The sequence below is a fragment of the Felis catus genome, chromosome B3 (genome assembly GCF_018350175.1).
Source record: "Felis catus isolate Fca126 chromosome B3, F.catus_Fca126_mat1.0, whole genome shotgun sequence".
Classification (NCBI taxonomy): Eukaryota; Metazoa; Chordata; class Mammalia; order Carnivora; family Felidae; genus Felis; species Felis catus.
Window position 1 is genome coordinate 54,031,866 of NC_058373.1, and position 23,506 is coordinate 54,055,371.

The window sequence follows — 23,506 nt, forward strand, 5'->3', positions numbered from 1 at the left end:
TCCTGAGTTGTTAATTTTAGCCATTCTGACAGGTATGAGGTGGTATCTCAATGTGATTTTGATTTGTATTTCCCTGATGATGAGTGACTTTGAACATCTTTTCATGTGCCTGTTAGCCATCTGGATGTCTTCTTTGGAGAAGTGTCTGTTCATGTCTTCTGCCCATTTCTTCCCTGGATGATTTGTTTTTTGGGTGTTGAGTTTGATAAGTTCTTTATAGATTTTGGATACTAACCCTTTATCCAGTATGTCATTTGCAAATATCTTCTCCCATTCTGTCAGTTGCCTTTTATTTATATTGATTCCTTTACTGTGCAGAAACTTTTTATCTTGATAAGATCCCAAAAGTTCATGTTTGTTTTTATTTCCCTTGCCTTTGCAGACATGTCAAGTAAGAAGTTGTTGTGACTGAGGTCAAAGAGGTTGTTGCCTGTGTTCTCATCTAGGATTTTGATGGTTTCCTGTTTCACATATAGGTGTTTCATCCATTTTGAATTTATTTTTGTGTATAGTGTAAGAAAGTGGTCCAGTTTCATTCTTCTGCATGTTGCTGTCCAGTTCTCCCAGCACCATTTGCTAAAGAGACTGTCTTTTTTCCACTGGATATTCTTTCCTACTTTGTTGAAGATTAGTTGGCCATATATTTGTGGGTCCATTTCTGGGTTCTCTGTTTTATTCCATGGGTCTATGTGTCTGTTTTGTACCAATACCATATTGTCTTGATGGTTACAGCTTTGTAATACAGGCTAAAGTTGGAGATTGTGATGCCTCCAGCTTTGGTTTCTTTTTTCAACATTACTTTGGCTATTTGGGGTCTTTTGTGGTTCATACAAATTTTAGAATTTTGTGAAGAATGCTGGTACCATTTTGGTTGGGATTGCATTGAATGTGTGGATTGCTTTGGGTATTAATTGATATTTTAATAATATTTGTTCTTCCAATCCATGAGCATGGAATGTTTTTCCATTTCTTTGTGTCTTCAATTTCTTTCATAAGCTTTATATAGTTTTCAGTGAATGGATCATTGACCTGTTTGATTAGGTTTATTCCTAGGTATTTATGGTTCTTGGTACAATTGTAAATGGTATCTATTCCTTGATATCTCTTTCTGTTGCTTCATTATTGGTGTGTAGAAATGCACTTGATTTCTGTACATTGGTTTTATATCCTACACCTTTGCTGAATTCATGTATCAGCTGTAGTCATTTTTTTGGTGGAATCTTCCAGGTTTTCCATGTAGAGTATCATGTCAAATGCAAAGAATGAAAGTTTGACTTCTTCCTTGCCAATTTGGATGCCTTTTATTCTTTTTGTTGTCTGATTGCTGAGGCTAGGACTTCGAGTACTATGTTGAACAACAGTGGTGAGAATGGACATCCCTGTCATGTTCCTGAGCTCAGGGGGAAAGCTCTCAGTTTTTCCCCATTGAGGATGATATTAGCTCTGGGCCTTTCATATATGGCTTTTATGATGTTAAGGTATGTTCCTTCTATCCTCACTTTCTTGAGGGTTTAAAAGAAAGGATGCTGTATTTTTGTCAAATGCTTTTTCTGCATCTATTGACAGGATCATATGGTTCTTATCCTTTCTTCCATTAATGTATCATGTTGATTGATTTTCAAATATTGGACCAGCCCTACAGCCCAGGAATGAATCCCACTTGATCCTGGTGAATAATTCTTTTAATATACTGTTGAATTTTATTTGCTAGTATCTTGCTGAGACTTTTTGCATCCATGTTCATCAGGGATATTGGCCTGTAGTTCTTCTTTTTAGTGGGACCTTTGTCTGGTTTTGGAATCAAGGTAATGCCGGCTTCATAGAATGAGTCTGGAAGCTTTCCTTCCATTTCTATTTTTTGAACAGCTTGAGAAGAATAGGTATTAACTCTGCTTTAAATGTCTGGTAGAATTTCCCTGGGAAGCCATTTGGCCCAGGATGCTTATTTTTTGGGAGATTTTTGTTAAGTGATTCAATTTCTTCACTGCTTATGGGTCTGTTCAAACTTTCTGTTTCTTTCCATTTGAGTTTTGGTAGAGTGTGTCTAGGAATTTGTCCATTTCTTCCATGTTGTCCAGTTTGTTGGCATATAATTTTTCATAGTATCCTCTAATAATTGTTTGTATTTCTGTGGTATTGGTTGTGATCTTTCCTCTTTCATTCATTATTTCATCTATTTGGGTCCTCTCTCTTTTCTTTTTGAGAAGTCTTGCTAGAGGTTTGTCAATTTTGTTTATTCTTTCAAAAAACCAGCTCTTAGATTCATTGATCTGTTCTACTGTTTCTTTGGATTCTATATTGTTTATTTCTTCTCTGGTCTTTATTATTTCTCTTCTGCTGCTGGCCTTGGGTTTTCTTTGCTGCTGCCTTTCTAGTTCCTTTAGGTGTGAGGTTAGTTTCTGTATTTGGGAAACTTCTTGCTTCTTGAGATAGGCCTGAATTGCAATGTATTTTCCTCTTAGGACTTCCTTCACTGCATCCCAAAGGGTTTGGACTTGTCATGGTTTCATTTTCATTTGCTTCCATATATTTTTCAATTTCTTTTTTAATTTTCTGGTTGAACCATTCATTATTTAGTATGATGTTCTTTAACCTCCGTGTATTTGGGGGCTTTCCATTTTTTTTCTTGTGGTTAATTTCAATTTTCATAGCATTGAGATCTGAAAACATGCATGATATGATCTCAACCCTTTTATATTTGTTGAGAGATGTTTTGTGACCCAGTATGTGATCTATTTTGGAGAATGGTCCATGAGAAGAATGTGTGTTCTGCTGCTTTTGGACGAAAAGTTCTGAATGTATCTGATAAGTCCATCTGGTCCAATTTATCATTCAGAGTCATGGTTTCCTTATTAATTTTCTGCCTATATGATCTGTCCATTGTTGTAAGTGGAGTATTAAAGTCCCCTACTATCATGGTATTATTATCTATACATTTATTTATGTTTGTGATTGATTTGTATATTTGGGTTCTTTCACATTGGGGGCATAAACATTTGCAATTGTTAGATCTTGTTGATGGATAGACCCCTTAATTATGATATAATGGCCTTCTTCATCTCTTGTTACAGTTTGTAACTACAAAGTCCAGTTTGTAAAATCCAGTTTGTCTGATATAAGTATGACTACTCCGTCTTTCTTTTGCTGTCTGGCAGCATGATAGATGGTTTTCCATTCCTTCACTTTCAAACTGTAGGTGATCTCAGGTCTAAAATGAGTTTCTTGTAGGCAGCATATAGATGGATCATGTTTTTTTGTCCATTCTGATACCCTGTGTCTTTTGATTGGGGCATTTAATCCATTTACATACAGAGTGACTATTGAAAGATGTGGATTTGGGGCACCTGGGTGTCTCATTCAGTTAAGTGTCTGACTTCATTCAGCTCAGGTCATGATCTCATGGTTTGTGAGTTTGAGCCCCGCGTCGGGCTCTGTGCTGACAGCTCAGAGCCTGGAGCCTGCTTCAGATTCTGTGTCTCCCTCTTTCTCTCTCTGCCCCTGCTCATGCTCTATCTTTCTCTGTCTCAAAAATAAATAATAAAAACATTTAAAAATATTAAAAAAGAAAGATATGGATTTAGGGTCATTGTGTTACTGTATGTGTTGTGCTTGTGGTGATGTCTCTGGTCTTTTGTAGTCTTTACTGCTTTCCACTCAGAGTCCCCCTTAGCATCTCCTACAGGGCTGGTTTAGTGGTCATGAACTCCTTTAGTTTTTGTTTGTCTGGTAAAGCCTTTATCTCTCCTTCTATTCTGAATGACAGCCTTGCTGGATAAAGGATTCTTGGTTGCATATTTTTCTTATTCAGTACATTGAATATTTCCTGCCACTCCCTTCTGGCCTGCCAACTCTCAGTGGACAGGTCTGCTACTACTTTTATGTGTCTCTTGTAGGTTAAGGCCCATTTGTCCCTAGCTGCTTTCAGAAATATCTTTGTATTCTGCAAGTTTCACTATGATATGTCATGGTATTGACTTGTTTTTGTTTTGAAGGGAATTCTCTGTGCCTCTTGGACTTGGATGCCTATTTCCTTCCCCAGATTCGGAAAGTTCTCACCTGTAATTTGTTCAGATAAACCTTCTGCCCCTTTCTGTCTCTTCATCCGGAGCTCCTATAATATGGATATTATTTTGTTTCATTGAATCACTTAGGTCTCTAATTCTCCCCTCATGGTCTAGTAATTTCTTTTCCCTCTTTTTTTCAGCGTCATCATTTCCCGTAATTTTATCTTCTATTTCACCTATTCTCCCCTGTGTTTCTCCTGTCCTCACTGTCACTGCATCTAGTTTATTTTGCATGTCATTTACAACATTTCTTAATTCATCATGACTGTTTCTTAGGTCTTTGATCTCTGCAGCAATAGATTCTCTGCTGTCTTCTATGCTTGTTTCAGACCCAACTATTAGTCTTATGACTGTTATTTTAAATTCTTCTTCAGATATATTGTTGGTATCTATTTTGAACAATTCTCTGGCTGTCATTTCTTCCTGGAATTTCTTTTGGGGAGAATTCTTCTGTATCATCATTTTGACTAGGCTTCTGTCTTTAATATGTTTTAATGGCTTGTTATGTGTCCTACACCTGTATTAAAAAGTGGTCATATGCTGTCCATGGCCTGGCACTTCAGGGAGTGTTTTTGGAGAGTGTTGCATGTGCTTCATTGTTATGTGTTTGGCTGCTGTATCCCACTGGTCAGTCTTCTACAAAGCTCCTCCTAATTCATTGTTTAGCCCTTCCATCAGGTGTGCTTTGATTTGTTCATTGACATAACCCTGGAAAAAAAGAAAGGGCCGGGAATCTGATCCCATACAAAGAGAAAAATGAAAGGGTGTGTGTGGGGGGGTGGGAAGCAGAGAATCAAAGAAATTATAAGGCTTAATCCAAAGAGAGAGAAAGAAAAATAAAGGATATCTAGAAAAGGTGTAAAAATAGTAGAGTAAAAATACCTGATTAAACCGACAAAACAGAGAAAGAAAGAAAAAAACGTATATATATAATAAGAAATGACTAAAAATCATATCAGAAAGGATGAGCCTGTTTCCAAAGGAAAAAGAAGAAGATGGTAGAAAGAATAAGAAGAGAAAAGAGAAGAAAAGAAATGAAAAGAGAGGGGAAAAAAAAAAAGAAACAGACTAACATTCAAAACAGCAGGACAGTTGTCTGTTGGTGCCTGGGACCAGTGGCTGTACTGGTCTGGAGGAGAGGCCTTCTGGTTGGCACAGTGTCAGTCTTCCTCTAGTAGATGAGCAATTGCCAGGCACAGAGGGTTGGGGTTTGGTGTGAACAGGTCCCGCCTCCATTGGGGGCCTGCTGTCCTATTCTCTGAAGCCCCACTGTGTTGGTGATGGAGAGAAAAATTGGCGACATCCCAATCTCTCCTCCCCAGACAGGTGTCTGAAACCATGTTGTTCAGGCTGTCCTCCCAGAGCAATGTGGGCGGCTGGCTTGTCCTGCTCTATAGTTTCCTGTGTCTCCTAGGCACTCAGCTGGGATTTAAAACCCGGTATCTTAGGGGATCCCGAGCCATGCAGACCTGGTTCTGGGGTATTGCCACTCCGCCTTGCCGATATGGCTGGTGCCTGTACTGTCTTTTGTACTTTGGGGATCAATACACCCTCTTCCCACAGTACTTAAGGGAGGAGACTGTTCTCTCCCAGGGCACCCCTGAGATCACTACCACACCCTGGGGCTGGCTCCCCTTCCCTCAGGCTCACACACATAGTGGTGGCTTTGGCTGGGAAAAAGTCACACACTTTTGAAAACTGTGATCTTTAGCTTCTAAAGCTGTTTGCAAAGGAGAAACTGGCTCTGTCTGTATTCCTTCTTCCCCAGTCTGTGGTCTAGAGGGGTTTTTCTCTTGTCCTAACACAATATTGCATCCACAGCTTCTCTTTCTCTCCCTTTTGTCACTCCATAGAAGGCACTCCCCTCTGTGCCCAGGCTGTTTTATCTCCCTTAATTTGCCGACATGCACCTCTGTCCTGCCAAGCTGTTTCCCTCCACCTGTGGAGATTTTTCTGTCACTCCACAGATAGATTTCCTGGGTGTTCAAAGTATTCTAACCTCAACATCACTGTCTTTGAGGGATGAGGGAGATCCCGGTCCCCCTAATTCTCTGCCGCCTTAACTCCTCCCATGTTCTAGTTTTCAATGTACAAATTTTTACCTCTTTGGTTACTGGTAGAAGCTATGACTGAAGACTGCATGTCTTTGCCAAATAAATTGGTAAATCTAATTATTATGGACATAATGTTATTATTGGTATTTTTATATAACTTTAATGATAGGTTCTATGGAGTTTTTTGGAGGAAATATTAATAATTTGTTTAATAATTAATAACTAAGTTTTTTATTTTAAGAAAATCTTTCTCTTTAAATGACCTTTTGTTTGGGGACTTTAACTTTTGCTGAAGGAAGATGGATATGAGCAGATCTAGATTCTGATGAGCCTAGTGCTAAATGCTTTAAGAAAGTGCCTGAGGCACTATTATAAGCTGGATATGTGTATTACATTTCATTCCCAAACCAACCCAGTGGTAGGCATTATAATTATCCTTACTTTACAGATCAGGAAGTTGAAGCATAGATAAGCTCAATACATGCCTGAAGTTTCACACATGGCCAGTGGTTCAGCTGGTATTTGAATCTAGCGTGGTCCCAGATCCTGTGCACTGAATCACTTGCCATGTGTCTCCCTAAACTTTTACCTTGGATGTGTTCTTACTCCCTTTAAATGACTGATATAAAAAATGTAGCTGTTGAGGCCTCTTACTGCTTCATTTAAGGTCATACACCAGTGTGAATAAATTCCAGAGAGTGACAGCAGGTGTAAGAGGAAGGATATGGGCTTTGTGTTAGAGGGACCCAAGTTTGAATCTCAGATTTGTACTCAACTGGCAGACTGATTGATTTTCAGGATGCTGTTCAACCTCTCTTTGATTGGTTTCCTCATTTGTAAATGGTAAAATATGCAAATATCTACTCTGTAGATTATTTTATTTGGGAGATTCAAAGAGATAAGAATGTAAAGATTTATGGCCATTCAGTGAACATGCTTCTTGCCTTCCCCCCCCCCCCCCAACTTGGTCCCTTCCCTTTTTTCTCTTTTCTTTAGCTGTTGTTCCGCAACAGGGACTCCCTTTATTAACATTTCCCCAATAGACTCTGTGGAGTCTCTATTAAAATTATGTAAAAAATTCTATCAGTATTTGTCCGTGTTAAATAGAATAACACAAAATTAAAAAAAAAAAGTGGTGAGTCTAGGTGCACTTGAGTGCCTCAGTCGGTTAAGCAACCAACCTCGGCTCAGGTCATGATCTCGTGGTTTGTGAGTTTGAGCCCCGCATCAGGCTCTCTGCTGTAGCACAGAGCCTGCTTTAGATCCTCTGTTTCCCACTCTCTCTGCCCCTCCCCAGATCTCTCTCTCTCTCTCTCTCCTAAAAATAACTAAACATTAAAAAAAAAAACTTACAGGTGGAGAGTCCATACATTCTTATCATAGAGCAATCTGTATTTTTTTATTAACCTTCTTAATATATTGAAGACCACACACTGATCCCTTACAACCTTTATGGATGTCCTTCTTTGATTGGTTACATTGGATAAAGATATTGCAGGTTGATGGAACAGCACACACAAAGGCATAGAAACATGAAAGAAATTATGTTCTATTCTAGAGAAAATATTCCAAGTTGTAGCTAGAGAGTATGATAGAACTTAGAGGTGGGGACCATTTTTTCAGAGTCAGATTGATGATATATTGACAAGTGAAAGTGTCTATCCTTTTTTTTTTCTTTCTTTATTTATTTTTATATATGAAATTTATTGTCAAATTGGTTTCCATACAACACCCAGTGCTCATCCCAAAAGGTGCCCTCCTCAATACCCATCACCCACCCTCTCCTCCCTCCCACCCCCCATCAACCCTCAGTTTGTTCTCAGTTTTTAAGAGTCTCTTATGCTTTGGCTCTCTCCCACTCTAACCTCTTTTTTTTTTTTTTCCTTCCCCTCCCCCATAGGTTCCTGTTAAGTTTCTCAGGATCCACATAAGAGTGAAACCATATGGTATCTGTCTTTCTCTGTATGGCTTATTTCACTTAGCATCACACTCTCCAGTTCCATCCATGTTGCTACAAAAGGCCATATTTCATTTTATCTCATTGCCACGTAGTATTCCATTGTGTATATAAACCACAATTTCTTTATCCATTCATCAGTTGATGGACATTTAGGCTCTTTCCATAATTTGGCTATTGTTGAGAGTGCTGCTATAAACATTGGGGTACAAGTGCCCCTATGCATCAGTACTCCTGTATCCCTTGGATAAATTCCTAGCAGTGCTATTGCTGGGTCATAGGGTAGGTCTATTTTTAATTTTCTGAGGAACCTCCACACTGTTTTCCAGAGTGGCTGCACCAATTTGCATTCCCACCAACAGTGCAAGAGGGTTCCCGTTTCTCCACATCCTCTCCAGCATCTATAGTCTCCTGATTTGTTCATTTTGGCCACTCTGACTGGCGTGAGGTGATACCTGAGTGTGGTTTTGATTTGTATTTCCCTGATAAGGAGTGACGCTGAACATCTTTTCATGTGCCTGTTGGCCATCCGGATGTCTTCTTTAGAGAAGTGTCTATTCATGTTTTCTGCCCATTTCTTCACTGGGTTATTTGTTTTTCGGGTGTGGAGTTTGGTGAGCTCTTTATAGATTTTGGATACTAGCCCTTTGTCCGATATGTCATTTGCAAATATCTTTTCCCATTCTGTTGGTTGCCTTTTAGTTTTGTTGGTTGTTTCCTTTGCTGTGCAGAACCTTTTTATCTTCATAAGGTCCCAGTAATTCACTTTTGCTTTTAATTCCCTTGCCTATGGGGATGTGTCGAGTAAGAGATTGCTACGGCTGAGGTCAGAGAGGTCTTTTCCTGCTTTCTCCTCTAGAATTTGATGGTTTCCTGTCTCACATTCAGGTCCTTTATCTATTTTGAGTTTATTTTTGTGAATGGTGTGAGAAAGTGGTCTAGTTTCAACCTTCTGTATGTTGCTGTCCAGTTCTCCCAGCACCATTTGTTAAAGAGACTGTCTTTTTTCCATTGGATGTTCTTTCCTGCTTTGTCAAAGATGAGTTGGCCATACGTTTGTGGGTCTAGTTCTGGGGTTTCTATTCTATTCCATTGGTCTATGTGTCTGTTTTTGTGCCAGAAAGTGGCTATCCTTTATCCTGAAGTTATTGGGTGAATGTGGGTGGCTTCTAAGCAGATGAGTGACAAGCCCAATTCTACGTTTTAGAAATAACATTCTAGTGACTGGATAGATGGAGTATGTTTGATGGGAAAATGAATGTTATGGGGAGATGCATCGGGAGGTTGTTGGAACACCCAAGTTTAGAGATGATGAGGGTTGAACTTAAGGCAGTGAGGCTGTTAACAGTAGATGAGGAAAGCGTGGAATCAAACTGACAGCTCTTTTGGAGGTAGAATGGTTAGGACTCAATTTCTAGCTTGTCTGACTTTCTTGGCCCAGAATACACTCAACTGTGCAAGAACAGAAACTTTACCTTTTATAAAACTGAACTTTAACTCCTTTTCTGCCTGGTGACAGAATTAAACTAGGTACTTTTGGGTAAGGTCTAAGATGCACAGTTGCCTTACCTGTTACTGATCCTCAGCATCTACCCTACTGGCATCTAGCACTTCCCACTTCTGTGTCTCTGTCTGGTCTCCAGACCCTCTGGGTTGCTGGCTGTCCCTCTTGGCTGACTTCCACATGCTTCTGGGAAAACAGGGCAAGTGTGGCTGCTCTTCATCTCTGTATCCAAGAAGACTTGTGCTTTCACATGGCTACCTCTGTTCCTGAAATCCCTTTACTCTTGTATCTTCTTTGTTACCATACTTCAGCAGCAACTATTCCATACTCAGTTTCCCAAAAACTCATCAGAGGATTCCATTACCCACACACTCCTCCATCCACTACCCATCCAGGTTATGAGTTTTCTTTCTTTTAGTGACTCTCACCAGCATCTAAGCTCCTCTTCATAGTCTATTTCCTCTAGGCTTGGATGGGCTTTCTACTCTATTGCTTATGGCAACATTTTATGCCCTGATTCCTTTAAGGATTAGTCTTAAGATACATGGAGAACTTTTTTTCTTCCCTCTCAAAACCCCATAGTGAAATCCAAGATCAATGCTGCTATCAGTTTCAAGAGTCTATTTTGGTACCTAAAAAGCAAGGTCATGACTCTTTTTTGTTCCCTCTGTATTTGACTGAGATCTCCTGAGGCAAGGTATGTTTCTGAGTAAATAGCATCATCTATGGTAGTGGTGGTGATTACAGAAGGGGTAGGGAACCAAAGTTAATATCTCAAGATTTTATCAAACTACCTATGGCTGACTAAGTAGATGGGATAACTGTCATTATATGGAAGGAATGTGCAGAAATATTAATTCTCATAAACTGTTGTTGGGAGTATACATTGGTAGAAACTTACCAGAGGGCAAACTCGCAACATATTTCAAAATTACATATACATACACTTTTCATCCAATGATCACTACTTCTAGGAATTGTCCTTAAACAAGTGTAAAAATGTTTGAATATGTATATAAAGAAATATTGGTTGCTTTACCAATTATAATAGAAAATTAGAAAATGCTCAAATACCCAGCCACAAGGGATTTTGTTAATTACTATGACATATTTAAGCAATGGAATACTATGCAGTTAACAAAAGTGATTATGTGTCTACTGACATTGAAACATGTCCATAATAAACTTAAGTGAAAAATGAGATAACAAAGTGTCATATATATGATTCCTTTTTTCCAAAGAATGTATTTGTATATATGTATGTGAGTTCAGTGAGAGTTGATGTAAAAACACCCCAAAAAGGTATGTCAAAAGAACAGGATCTAAATGATAGTAGCTATTAGAAGGAAATGAACTAAGTGATTATATTTCAACCTATTAAATGTGTTGAGATTATTTCATAAACATGGATGTATAATTTTTATGCATATCATGCATGTAGCTTGTTTCAAATTTAGTGTTATGAAACTGTCTTAGACACTTTGGCTCCTGTGTTAATTTTGCCACCATAACTTTTTTACTATTAAAGGTATGCCCAGAAATCTACAATTAAATGCTGCTATGGCTCCTCAGAAGATTACTGCATTGATTATATTTTGCCAATACACAGATATGTCTTCTGCCCAAAGGAAGACAGACTAAGAATGTAATTTTGCTTGGGCTGACAGGCCCATGTTTCATTTTTGTTGTATTGATCACGTCTTGTTGGAAAAATTCATGTCCTATAACTAATTAAACCATGACATGTCTCCACTGCTTCTGAGGAATACCCCAGTGATGTATCTAGGAACTGACATTTCTTGTTTAATCAGCAAAATATGCGTTACACTTTTTTGGGCACTACCTGGTAGAAAGTTATCTGTATGAGTGAGCAGAGTTCTCAAATGCAAATGGCTCCAGAACCAGACAGATAATATTAGTTGCGTGATCTGGGCTGTATATAAGACATTAGGGAGTGGTGGAGCCTTGGGTGAAAGTGAAGTCAGGTTGTCCATAAACTCATACAGAATTTTAGAAACACTGTGCAAGCCAAACAAAATGCATTTTGTTCCTCATTTCAAACTTCTAGTCACCCAGGCAAAATATTTTAGTAGGTTAAGTTTCTATCATAAATTTTAGAGTACTAACAGATCTTGGTGATGTTCTAGTACACACTGGTGCACTTGCCCCTGTTTTCGTAGCTGGTGACAACCAGTCTGATTGGCTGTCCCGTTCCCCTGATTGCTAATAAATATGGGTTTAGGGGTTGAGTGTCTTAGAGATCACATGGGTAGTAAGGGATGGAACTGGGGCTTGAAATCAAAATTTCATGTACTTCCCCCCTTTGTCTACTCTTGGCAGCATGGTCCCATCTCTTAACTGCTCCTCTGGCACTGTTTTTGTCCCATCCTAGAGGAAGCCTGTGGCCTACTCTGTATGTAAATCAGCTTAGTGTGGGAGACTGAGAACTGAGAGCTAGGAATTTGAAGACTTAGGTTCTTGACTGGGTCTGTAACTGACTTGTCAAGTAGTTGGAGGTCAGATCACCCAACTGTGGGCACATGAGATGTCAGAGGGTGACCCTGGGCCTGAACCCAGCTCTCCAGGCTCCAAGATCAGTGCTCTTCTATCAAAGTCAGGGTTGTCTTCTTTTAAACATGGTGCCATGTTTCCTTAACAGGTCCAGGTAATGTTTGAAAACAGAGTGCCTTACAAGCACTAACAAATGATCCTTTTCCCTACCATCTCTTTTTATAGAGTGCAGAGTGCATGGAAGCCAACATGGGCCTAACTGTGCTCTGCTATGTTTACGGTGGCACAGGGCTGTGAATGCCACATTTGCCTCAGCCGTTAATGCGTGTCTTCATGCCAGGATTATAATAGACTGCCCTTCCTTACAAAGCTTGGGGAAAAACAGGCACTCTTTTGTTTTAGCATTTGTTATTTGTGCTCTGTGGTTAAACATTGTGTGTTATGCCCACAAAAACCTATAGTTCCTGTTCAAGGAAAGGAGTCATGAGTAGTTTTCCCCCTCCTTCTAATTTTTTTTTTTTTTTTTTTTTTTTGAGAACCGGCTGGTATTTTAAGAGCTAGGTTCCGGGAAGAAAAAGAAATGATAGCTATAGAGCATGGGCAAAAGTCTGAAAATGCGTGAGCCCAGTCTGGTGAGGAGGGTTGTTGGCCCATGTGGAGGGAACACAGTGGGAATTTAAACTGAACTGAAAAAACTGTCCCTTTTCTGCCTGGAGATGTTAAGACAGTTTAGGGGGGGAAAAATCCTAAGTAAATAGAATTTCAGCCAATACTTTCATGAACTTCACCCTTCTTTGGAATGTTTTTATTCTCCGGGGGGGAAACAGAGATTGAGTCATTTATACAGCGAGTGAGAACTTTACTAAAAAGGAAACCTCAGGAGATGTTTGCCCTTTGGTGCTTTCTTAAGACCCAATTTATGAGCTCTGCAACATTGTCAGAAAAATGCTCGCTTCTGAGCTTGTTTTTCTAGCTTTCCTTCATTATATGGGACAGTAAATTTTCATGACTGTTTAGGAGGATTCCCTGACATGGTTATCTGATGTAAAGTCTGATTTTCCCACTTAACAACATTGTTTTTTCATGTCTGTTCTCCACCCCACCCCCTCACCTTAACTCTCTAAATTTCACACATAGCACTATTACTTTATAAATCTTTTTCTTTGATTCTACAGACTGATTGCTAAATGCATGATATCATTCTTGGAGCCAGAGACATGTAATCTTTGGGTTCCTTGGGTTCCTAAATGCAGGCTGTGATTTTGGTGTTGGACAGCAGAAGGAGATGTTGAGCCAGAAGATAAGGGTGTTTTTGTATGTGTTGTGTTGTGTGTGTGTGTTTTTTTTTTAACTTTGCATATAAACAATTAGTGTTGAATTTTCAAATAATTAGAAAGCTGAGGGCTAAAACAGTTGTTTTTGTGTAGTCAACGTTGCCTTCTTTTTACAACATAAAGATATTTTAATAAATGTTTTCTACCTACGATGAGCCTTTGGGGAACCATTTCATTGTGCTGTAAGCCAAAACATCCATTTTTTTGCCTCTCACTCCCCATTTTCTCCAGGGGCCTCATTTTGTATATACAAGTGGTGGCCCAGTGTATTCATGGCTGGCTTTGGCACTCATCTTGAGGGAGCATCTGCCACGTGGCTCTCTGGTTATGGTTGAAAGTTCTGGAGTCATGTCAGCTTGCCCTATGTTACTTCAAAACCTGTCATCCAAATATCCTTGGAGAGGAAATTTCCGTTCCATTAAAGGCAATATCTGTCCATTTTGAAGAGAAGAGTAAAATGCATCTTCTAAGTATGTTAAGTGACCATACAATCTTTTTCTTAAATAGCAGAGATGGATGAGTGTGAGCAGGATTAATCTACTGCTAATTAGATCTAGGGCACTGGGGTGAGTTTCCATTTAGAACAACCCTCTATCCTTGGTGTCTATATTTTCTTTCTCAGAGATTTATTCTATTGTTTGAATCAATGAATCAATTCATTGAAACAATCAATTCATTGTTGAATCAATGAATCAATTTTCACTTAAAACAGTCCATTATATTCTAATAACATTTAGTTTTATTGTCACATTTTTTTAAAAAATGTACTTCTTGAAAGACTTGTTTTAAGCCAGATTATATGACAATTTTCTGCAAATTAATGAATTTATTTTATATATTAATGCCCTAGAATTGCTATAAGATCTCTGCAGGAGATCTTTAGTCTTTCCCTTTTTATTATTTAACAATATTTCATGCCAGACCAGTGGTTTTTAAGTCTTTGAAGCACAGACAACCTTATATACCAAATGTATCCAGATTATCTAGTTGAAGCACAGCTCAAGATGGTAATTTAGATTTTAGGTAATTTTAAATGTTCAAAATGATTCTGTTTTCATTATGTTTACACTCCTACTTCCTGGAATTTGCAAATATGCGATGGCCTTCCAATCACAAAGAACTATCCAACTTGCTTCCTGTAATGGAATCTTATGCCATAGTCTATCTGACTGGTGATGAGCTGAATTTACCTGCAGGCCAGTCTCTTGTCAGAGTAATAGGTATGCTCCGTATACTTGTTATGATTTGTTTCCCCCTTCTCCTTCAAGAAAAGCAAAGGAAAATTTGTTTGAACAAAACAGAAGTTTTTCCAACGGCCATGTAGTTTTTGAAAAACAGCAGATGGAGTTGGACTCAGTTGTAGAAGAAACCATAACAGGAGATTATGCCTTAATCATCAATGGCCACAGTTTGGTGAGTTTGCTTAAGGCTCTTGTTCTTTCTTTTCCTTTATTCCAATAATTGTCTCTTTTGTGCTGTCGTAATGAAATCTCCTTTTGTGTTTTCCAAACAAATGACACTACTAGAAACGAGGGTATACACGATGATTTCCTGTTTGCAAGGGGAAAGGAAGTTTCTGATACATATTTCATACATTATTGCTTGAACAACCACAGTGAAAGGGAGGTTCCAAAGAAATACTGTATTCACAGAATATCCATCTTATGTGAGTGACTGTAAACCATTAGCAGTATTGTTTAAGTGCTTTTCTAAGGAGAGTGTCACAGCTCACTGTTATTTAATTAAAATAACGCAACTGTTGGATGTATTGCAATTACTGTTTTGCTGATGTTTGTGATTTGGCAGAGCACAACCTGATCTTCATATAATTACCACACCAAATTACTGCCATTAAGATACCTCTGGTGGTTTTTCTAAATAGCAGTATTTTACAGCAGTGCCAAACAATTTGCTTTGATTAGGAAATCTGGTTCTTGTCGTAATAGAATAAACTTGCATTGTGCTTTTAATGTAGTTCAGGTTCCAAATCTTGAACAAATATCAAAACACTCCTCTGAGTTTCTAATTTAGAAGACAAAAGCTCTGATTGCACTCCAGTGAAATTATCATTTATATGCCCAAAGAGCTAATCTCACATCTTTCCCCAGCTTTGATGATCATTTTTCACTTTTGGAGTTTGGAAAATAAATGTATCTTCTTGTAGACAGTTTCTTAGAGGACAAAAGAAGTTGGATATGGCTATATTTTATTTTCCCCCTTGTGATCAGCTGTCTGTTAGCTTTTAGTGCTTAGAGCATTATCCAGCTGGATTCCAGACGTAATGATGTGTTGCCTTCTACACCATGGAAAGTTACAGAGCTCAGCTGCAGGCCAACCTCAGTTGAAAGTTTGTCCAGATGACACGAACTTCTCCCTTGCACAAATGAGCAGCAACTGAAAATTATAAGCCTGTCAACTGGGGCTTGGAGCTGGTGGCCTCCAGGCTGAACTTCCCAGGGACTATACTATGGAAAGGTCCCTAATGAGTGGTGCTTTGACTTTCCCTCAGGCTCAAAGAAGCCAGTGTGTGGTGGGTTAGACTACCCAGATGATAAAATATACTGTTCTTCCTTTGTCTCTAAATTTGTTGAAAGGAAGAGCTAAGATAGATGCTCTTCAAGAACCGTTTCAGCTTCAAAGCCTGAAGCTTATGAAACCATGAAATGTCATTTTTCATTTAAGGAGAATTGACCACATTTCTGCTGGTATGGTCAGAAGCTTTTTTCTTTTTCTTTCTTTCTTTTTTTTTTTTTTTAAGTAAATCATGATTCCAGTTTGCTTAAATCTTGATGCTTTGTGGAATGTAATTGGGTTCTTCCTTCTCAGAGTCTGACTCTAGGTTTTCACTTGTTGATAATAAAGAAGAAAAAGAAAGAGAAAAGGAGACCATTCTGGGCAAGAAAACCAGTTACATGCTTTCTCTTTCAGAAAGAGAAAACTAACTCACAGATTCCCTTAGGAATCATAGGCCTTGATGTAAGAATTTTCTACATCAGAGTCATGTTTTATATTTATTCACCCATCCTTTCATTGATATCATGAACATTTATTAAGCATGCTCAAGTCAAGATGCTAGAGCTTGAGGATAAGGATGTGAATAGAACTCGGTTCTTGTTTTAGGGATTGCCATCTAGCAGGAGAGCTAATCTCAAGTGGTATGACAAATACTATATAGAGAAATGAACACAAAGCTTTGAGAGCATAGAGACAGACACATTTAGTTCCTTGTGTGAAAGTCAGGGAAGACTTCCTGGAGGAAGTGATGCTTTCAGGCACAGGAGCAACAAGTACAAAGGCACAGAGGCAAGAAAGACCCTGTCATGTTGGCACTTTGGCATGATGGGAGTACAGAGCAAACTTAAAGATGGTGGTAGAAGTCAGAACTCAAAAGAAACATAGAGGCCAGATTGTGACAGGCTGTGAATATCTTGCTAGAGATTCATTCAGAGATACTGATGACTCACAGTTGAGGTGGATTCCTGTTTCCTCTCAATGTGTTTACTAAATAACGTACAGTGAGATGTTTTCTAGAAAACAAATCACACAGTTAACTGCAAAGGATTATGCTCTCCTTTCCAGTCATTTCTTGGCATACATAAAGGCTGTGGTTATTTGGAGAAGAGCAAGGCTGGAGTTGGTTGGGAACCCTGCCTGAGACACAGGTTGCATGCCACCCTTTTGCACAGGCTTCTCTTGGTTTCAATCACTTTGTTTTTCAAGGACTAATCTCCAGGTCATCTGCTTTTCATTTGCCCAACCATTAATAACCACAACAACAAACACTAAATATACAAAACAACAATGCAAAGGAAACAAAACTTCCATCACTTAGAACAAAGAAGTCATCATCGTTATGTAGTTCTTTCTAAACCTGGTGAGATGGTGGGTAGGCTCAGTCTTTTGCTTTTCTCTCTTTTAGTGGATTCTGGAGATTTTCTGGCATTTGATTATATCTCACCAATGTAGCGTGATAATGTGTTAAGGAGGACACACAAGGGCATTGTGTCTTTTTTTTTTCATTCTAAAATTCCTTGGCACTTAGTAGGAGTTTTGTACTCATCTTTAGTTAGTTGTTCATGTGATTCTGGGTCAACAATGACTTGTTGAAACTTAGTTAAACTGTTTAGAAAATATATCAGTTGAGAAACAAGACATCTCTCATTAATTATTTCTTGTTCTAATCTGGATTTTTTTTTTAATAACATAGGCCCATGCCCTAGAAAGTGGTATCAAGGGTGATCTCCTAGAACTTGCCTGCATGTGTAAGACTGTGGTTTGCTGCCGAGTCACCCCACTCCAGAAAGCCCAAGTAGTAGAGCTGGTGAAGAAGTACAGAAATGCTGTCACTTTGGCCATAGGTGATGGAGCCAATGATGTCAGCATGATCAAAAGTAAGGGTATTATTCAGTATGGTCTGCTGTATAGCGGGAGTCCTTGGGTTCAGCATTTGGCAAGATGTAATGGAGGTTGCACTGTAATTTAATTTTCCCACTAGTTCTAAAATGAATACTTTATGGATCCAATGCATTCAGCATTACTAGCATTCATTAAAAACAACAACTTTGTCTTTAATTAAAAGAAAAAGGCTAAAACAGGATATTAATCACCTTATATTGTGTGTTTTTACACTAGAAAAGGATATTGATTTAGGCTAGAAAAGGATATTGATCACCTTATATTGTATAATAACTAGCTATGGTGTAAGGAATGAACACTGGATCCACAGTCCCAACACTTGGGTTTAATCCCAGTTTAGCCACTTACAAACTGTAAAACTTCATGCAAATGACTGAACTTTTTGTGCCACTTTCCTCTTTTGCAACATTAAGATAAATACCTAACTAATGAGTGTTTCATGAGATAATATAGGTGAAAAAAATATAAGTGCTATATCTGTAAGATTTTTGTAGGTAAATAATGACATAAAAGAGATTGTATCTTTGTTCAGGGAATGAAAATGTTCCTCTTTTCCTTTGTAGGTGCTCACATTGGTGTTGGCATCAGCGGTCAGGAAGGAATGCAGGCAGTCTTAGCCAGTGACTATTCATTCGCACAATTTAGATACCTCCAAAGGCTTCTCCTTGTTCATGGAAGGTGGTCCTATTTCCGAATGTGCAAATTCTTATGCTATTTTTTCTATAAGAATTTTGCATTCACACTTGTGCATTTCTGGTTTGGTTTCTTCTGCGGCTTCTCAGCCCAGGTTGGTAAAAAAAAAAAAAAAAAAAAAGCACTTTTCTTTCTTTTATTAGATCCCCCTGAATTGCAAATGACTGTTCTTCATGGCTCTTTATTGATAGAGAGCATTTTTGTATATGTCTAATACAAATCACAATATGACAAATAGGTAATTTATAGTTGACTTGAGGTTTAAACACAAAACAATATACATTTATCTGGAATTTTATTTATTTGTTATATATATGCATATGTAACCAATGAGTACTCCTTCTTGAGCATTTTAATTTTTATTGAAATATTTTGGTATGATCGCTCATAAACTTGATGTGGAGCTTTAATTCAGAACAGAAGACTAAGAAACACTAACAAGAAATGTTGATGTATCTCTTTTGGGAAGATGGTCACTCACCCAACACATTGACTGTATGTGGGCTGAGAGCAAATAAGTTTTATATTAGGGAGAAATAATTGATACCTTGACATCAAGGCTGTTTGACAGCACTTCATCAGATAAAAATTGATAAAATAGATACTGTTTGTAACAAAGAAGAAAAATTAGCAGTTGATAAATTAGGAATTAGGAATCTATTTTTCTATCTATTCATATCCATTTTATATTTTTATTATTTTTTAATGGTTATTTATGTATTTTGAGAGAGACAAAGAGAGAACACAAGCAAGGGAGGGGCCAAGATAGGGAGAGAGAATCCTAAGCAGGGTTTGGATTGCCCATGCAGAGACCGATGCAGGGCTCCATCTTACGAACCATGTGATCATGACCCGAGCCAAAATCAAGAGTTGGGTGCTTAACTGACTGAGGCACCCATGTGCCTCTACTCATATCCATTTTAAAAGATAGTTATTTAGGGGTGCCAAACAGGTGCCTATATAAATAGTGGTTTCATACATTTTTCCCTTTATCTGTGAGGTTGAGATTTCTTAAAATGAGGCACACCTATACCCATTCCTAATGTTCTCTTTTAAGGATAATATACCCAGAACTAAAAGCAGACTATGTTAATATTTTTGTTGATATTTTTTGTAATCTCCAGACATTGAAGTAAAGCAAAATCTTGATTTTAGTTTTTCAAAAATTTAGTGCTCAGTTTTCTTAGACTTAGTTCAGAGAAGGCTGGAGAGGGACTTACTTGCTTATAATCTCACGTTGTCCAACAAAAACAAATGTGAGAATGTGGCCTGTGCCTTCCTAGGCTGGGGACTTCTCCTCCACATAAAAATGAAGCAAGACTGTTTGCTAAGCCGTGCTTCCAAGAGATCCAGCTTTCATAGTGCTAAAGGTTTGGGGGCTTTTGAAAAATCACTGAAATACGGAGGGACGCCTGTACTCTCATTTAGGCCTCTTAGGATACAGAAGAGTGGTCAGTGATTTGTGTTTATAGACACATGGAGCTTGGATAGCAAGTTGACTTGCCAGAGTTTTCTTTGTTAAACTGTGAAGTTGGAAACTAATGTTCAGTGACTTTTAACCTCTACATTTAGGTGATTTTCTGCTCTGCTTTCAAGATCTGATAAAACTTGTCAGAGTCAGACGTTAAGCAACTAGATTTTCAATCCTGTCACCAGTATTTACCTTTTGAAAGAGAACAGCAAGAGAGAACAATGATTGTTCTAAAAACCTGAGTATCTGATGATTAAAGCCAGTTGTAAGACACCCCACTGGTCTATGATTAGATTTCTTAAATGTTTGGTTCAACTTAGCATATTTCTTGTCTGTCTTCCTTCCTTCCCTCCTTCCTTCCCTTCCTTCCCTCCTTCCTTCCCTTCCTTCCCTCCTTCCTTCCCTTCCTTCCCTCCCTCCCCTTCTTTCCCTCCCTCCCTTCCTCCTTTCCTTTTCCTTCCTTCCTTCCTTCCTTCCTTCCTTCCTTCCTTCCTTCCTTCCTTCCTTCCTTCCTTCCACCAAAATCTCTAGTTAATTGCACAATCTTTATTTGACCATGGTCAGTCCTGACTGACCCTCTGTGTGCTTTCCTGTGCTGGTTAGTTGGGCTGGACCAGGAGCTATCAAACTTGAACATGCATGGGAATCACTTGAAGGGCTTTTAAAGCACAGCTCCTTGGGCCCCACCCAAGTTTCTGATTCAGTAGGTCTGAGGTAAAGCCCAAGAATTTGCATTTCTGACAGTTTCACTGGGAGATGCTGATGTTGCAGGTGGGGGACCATATTTTGAGAACCACAAGACTGGCCAATATAGAAGAAAGTCCAAAGGTATGTTTCCTTGAACTCAGAGCCTGGAATGAACTCCAGTCTGCTGACTTTTTGTTTAGTCCATGCTAGACTCCATTCACCTTTCCTGAGGAGGAGGGGCCAGTTTAGCAAACAACTTATCACCAAAATAGAACTTTTCCAGAGGGCTTAGAATCTCTTTACCCATCCTACAAAAGCCTTCGCCCCTGAGGTTATACATGCACTAATACAGGGTCAGGAAAAAAGGGGGGGGTCTGTTTCAGGTTAGAGAGTTGCTTTTCTCAGTTTACCTAGGCTATTGTGTTTTATTCAGCTTACCATAAGCTTCATGAGGAAAGGAATCACGTCTGAATCATCTGTACCATCCATAATCTTGAATGGAACCTGGCATATAGAAGCATCTGGCCATTTCATGTTGTTGGGTGTTTCTAGAACCTTTTGTGTGCTTGAGGTAGATGCAGCAAGGAGAGTCATTCAGATATGCCTCCAGTCACTCCTTCAGGTTGCTGCTTCCTCTCCCTGAACCCAGGGCTGCCTCTGCAGGCTCTACGTCTGGTCCATGTAAATGTATACAGTCTGACCATCATGGTGGGAGAGGGGCTTGTGTCTTAAGATCTCAGTGTGATTATGGCATTGATTTCAGAATGCAGAATGATGTTTTGTGTGTGTGTTGTATTGGGTTAATACGAAGTTAATTGGGCCACAAATGATGTATTTCTTAATTATTTGTATATTGCTTCATTATAGGAAAAGCAGTGGATTTCCAGGTTTATTTTGTTTTGAGTAGGTTTTGGTTGATTTAAATAGAGCAGGGAAAATCCTCTTTAGGCAGAGGAGCAATCACCTCATAAAACCACTTGAGCTACTGAGGAAGAATCCTGGACAGCTATCTATTTTGCCCTCATTTTTGTGATGATTTGATCAAATTGGGACCCAGGCTTAGACTTATTGAATAAGATCCATTGGTCCCACTATTTCAAACTTTTCATTCATTGGATGACTATTTACTATGTCCCTGGTATGTGTCAGACTGTGGTTGTCTGCTGGTGCTTGTATCCCAGGCATGGTGAAGGATGTCTAAGAGGTGCATTCTTAGTGGACATGGCAAAGTGTGATCTCACAAATTTTATTAGCTGTCCACACAGTGGAGAATTCAAGGTTCTATTTTAAGACTTGTCAGAGAAGTAGATAGGCTTGTCATGAGAGTGGCAAGTAGTAATTTGTAACCTTCTGTTGGAGAGGAAAAGGCAACAAGTCAGTGACAATGCTCGTATAATGGCGTCAACACTGTGGTGTCATCTTCTAGGTGGAATCATATTGTCGACACTAACAAGTAGAGATAAAAGCAAATTGCAATTATAGTTAACACTTAAGTAGCACTTAGTATGTACCAGGCATTGTTTAAATTTTTTGCCTGTATTAGCTCAATATTTGCAATAACCATATGAAGTAGGTTATATAATCATGGTCTATATCAGTTATTTTTAAAATACTTTAAAAAAGTTTAATTGTGATTAAAAACACATAACATAAAATTTAAAACACATCTTAACCATTTTTAAGTATAGAATTCAATGGTGTTAAGTACATTCACAACAGTACATTGTGCAACAGATCTCCAGAAATTTTTCATCTTGTAAAACTGACACTCTATACCCATTGAAAAACAACTGTCCATTTTTCCCTCCCTCCAGCCACTGGAAACCTCTATTATACTTTGTGTTTCTATGAGTTTGACTGGAAAATGTGAAATGATCCATGTTTTGGTTCACCGATTCTTTCTTCTGCTTGGTTGAGTCTGTTATTGATGTCCTCCATTAAATTCTTCAGGTCAGTCTATATTCTTCAGGCTAGGATTTCTGTTTGTTTGATTATTTCTCTTTCTTTGTTGAACTTCTCATTTTATTCATGCATTGTTTTCCTAATTTCATTTAATTGTGTGTTCTTATAGTTCGCTGACCATCTTTAAGAGGATCATTCTGAATTTTTTTTAGTTCATAGATCTGTAGAACATAGATCAAGATTCCTTTAGCAAGGAAAGACAGCTCAGCTCCATTGGGGTACCAGATGGGTCAGCTGGCAGCATCTGTGGGCAGGTGGGGCTTCCTCCAAGTCTCTAGTCACTTCTGTGCTCTGAGGTCAGAGGGACTATCCCTTGCTGGGCTCTTTGATTGGGCAGTGCTGCAGGCTAGGATCTGGAATTGTTCATGTTTGAATGAGGTCTCGGGCTATGCTCCCTGACCAGATGGTACTATTGGCTAGATCCTGTGTTCTTGCAGCATTGTAGGCAAGGCTTTGTGATTGGGTGGGGCCTCAGCCTATGCCTTGTGATTAGGTCGGCCCACAGAGTGTGCTCCCAAATTGGGCTGGGTAACCGTTTGGTCTCCCTGATCAGATAGGACTGCAGGCTATGCCCAGGATTGGGTGGGGTCACTGGCTCGGCTCCCTGGCAGGATAGGGCTGAAGGCTGTGTTCAGAAGTTGAGCAGTTCTGCAGGCTGAACTCTGCTAAGGGTGGGCTTGTAGGCTGGGTTCCCTGGCTGGGTGATACCAAGGACTGGGCTTTGAGGCTTCCTAGGGTCACTATTCAGGGTCCCTGGTTATATGGGGCCATGGTGAACTGTCAGGGGGAAAGGCTGCTGGCTTGGGTTCCTGCATAAACAGGGCTGTAGGATGGGCCTCAGGGATATCTGGGG

General features: G+C 39.0%; 1 protein-coding gene across 9 annotated transcripts in view; it reads left to right on the forward strand.

Annotated features, from left to right (window-relative positions):
• The window catches only part of ATP8B4 (ATPase phospholipid transporting 8B4 (putative)), a 279,642-nt gene that overhangs the window by 220,619 nt on the left and 35,517 nt on the right, over nucleotides 1-23,506 (forward strand). For 8 of the 9 annotated variants that reach the window (XM_045059334.1, XM_019832448.3, XM_019832446.3 and 5 more), the window contains 3 exons: nucleotides 14,693-14,837; nucleotides 17,632-17,815; nucleotides 18,404-18,627. In XM_045059334.1, the coding sequence (XP_044915269.1) occupies nucleotides 14,693-14,837; nucleotides 17,632-17,815; nucleotides 18,404-18,627 (553 nt within the window). The remainder of the gene's footprint in view (nucleotides 1-14,692; nucleotides 14,838-17,631; nucleotides 17,816-18,403; nucleotides 18,628-23,506) is intronic. The other variant, XM_045059336.1, reaches the window with a different exon arrangement.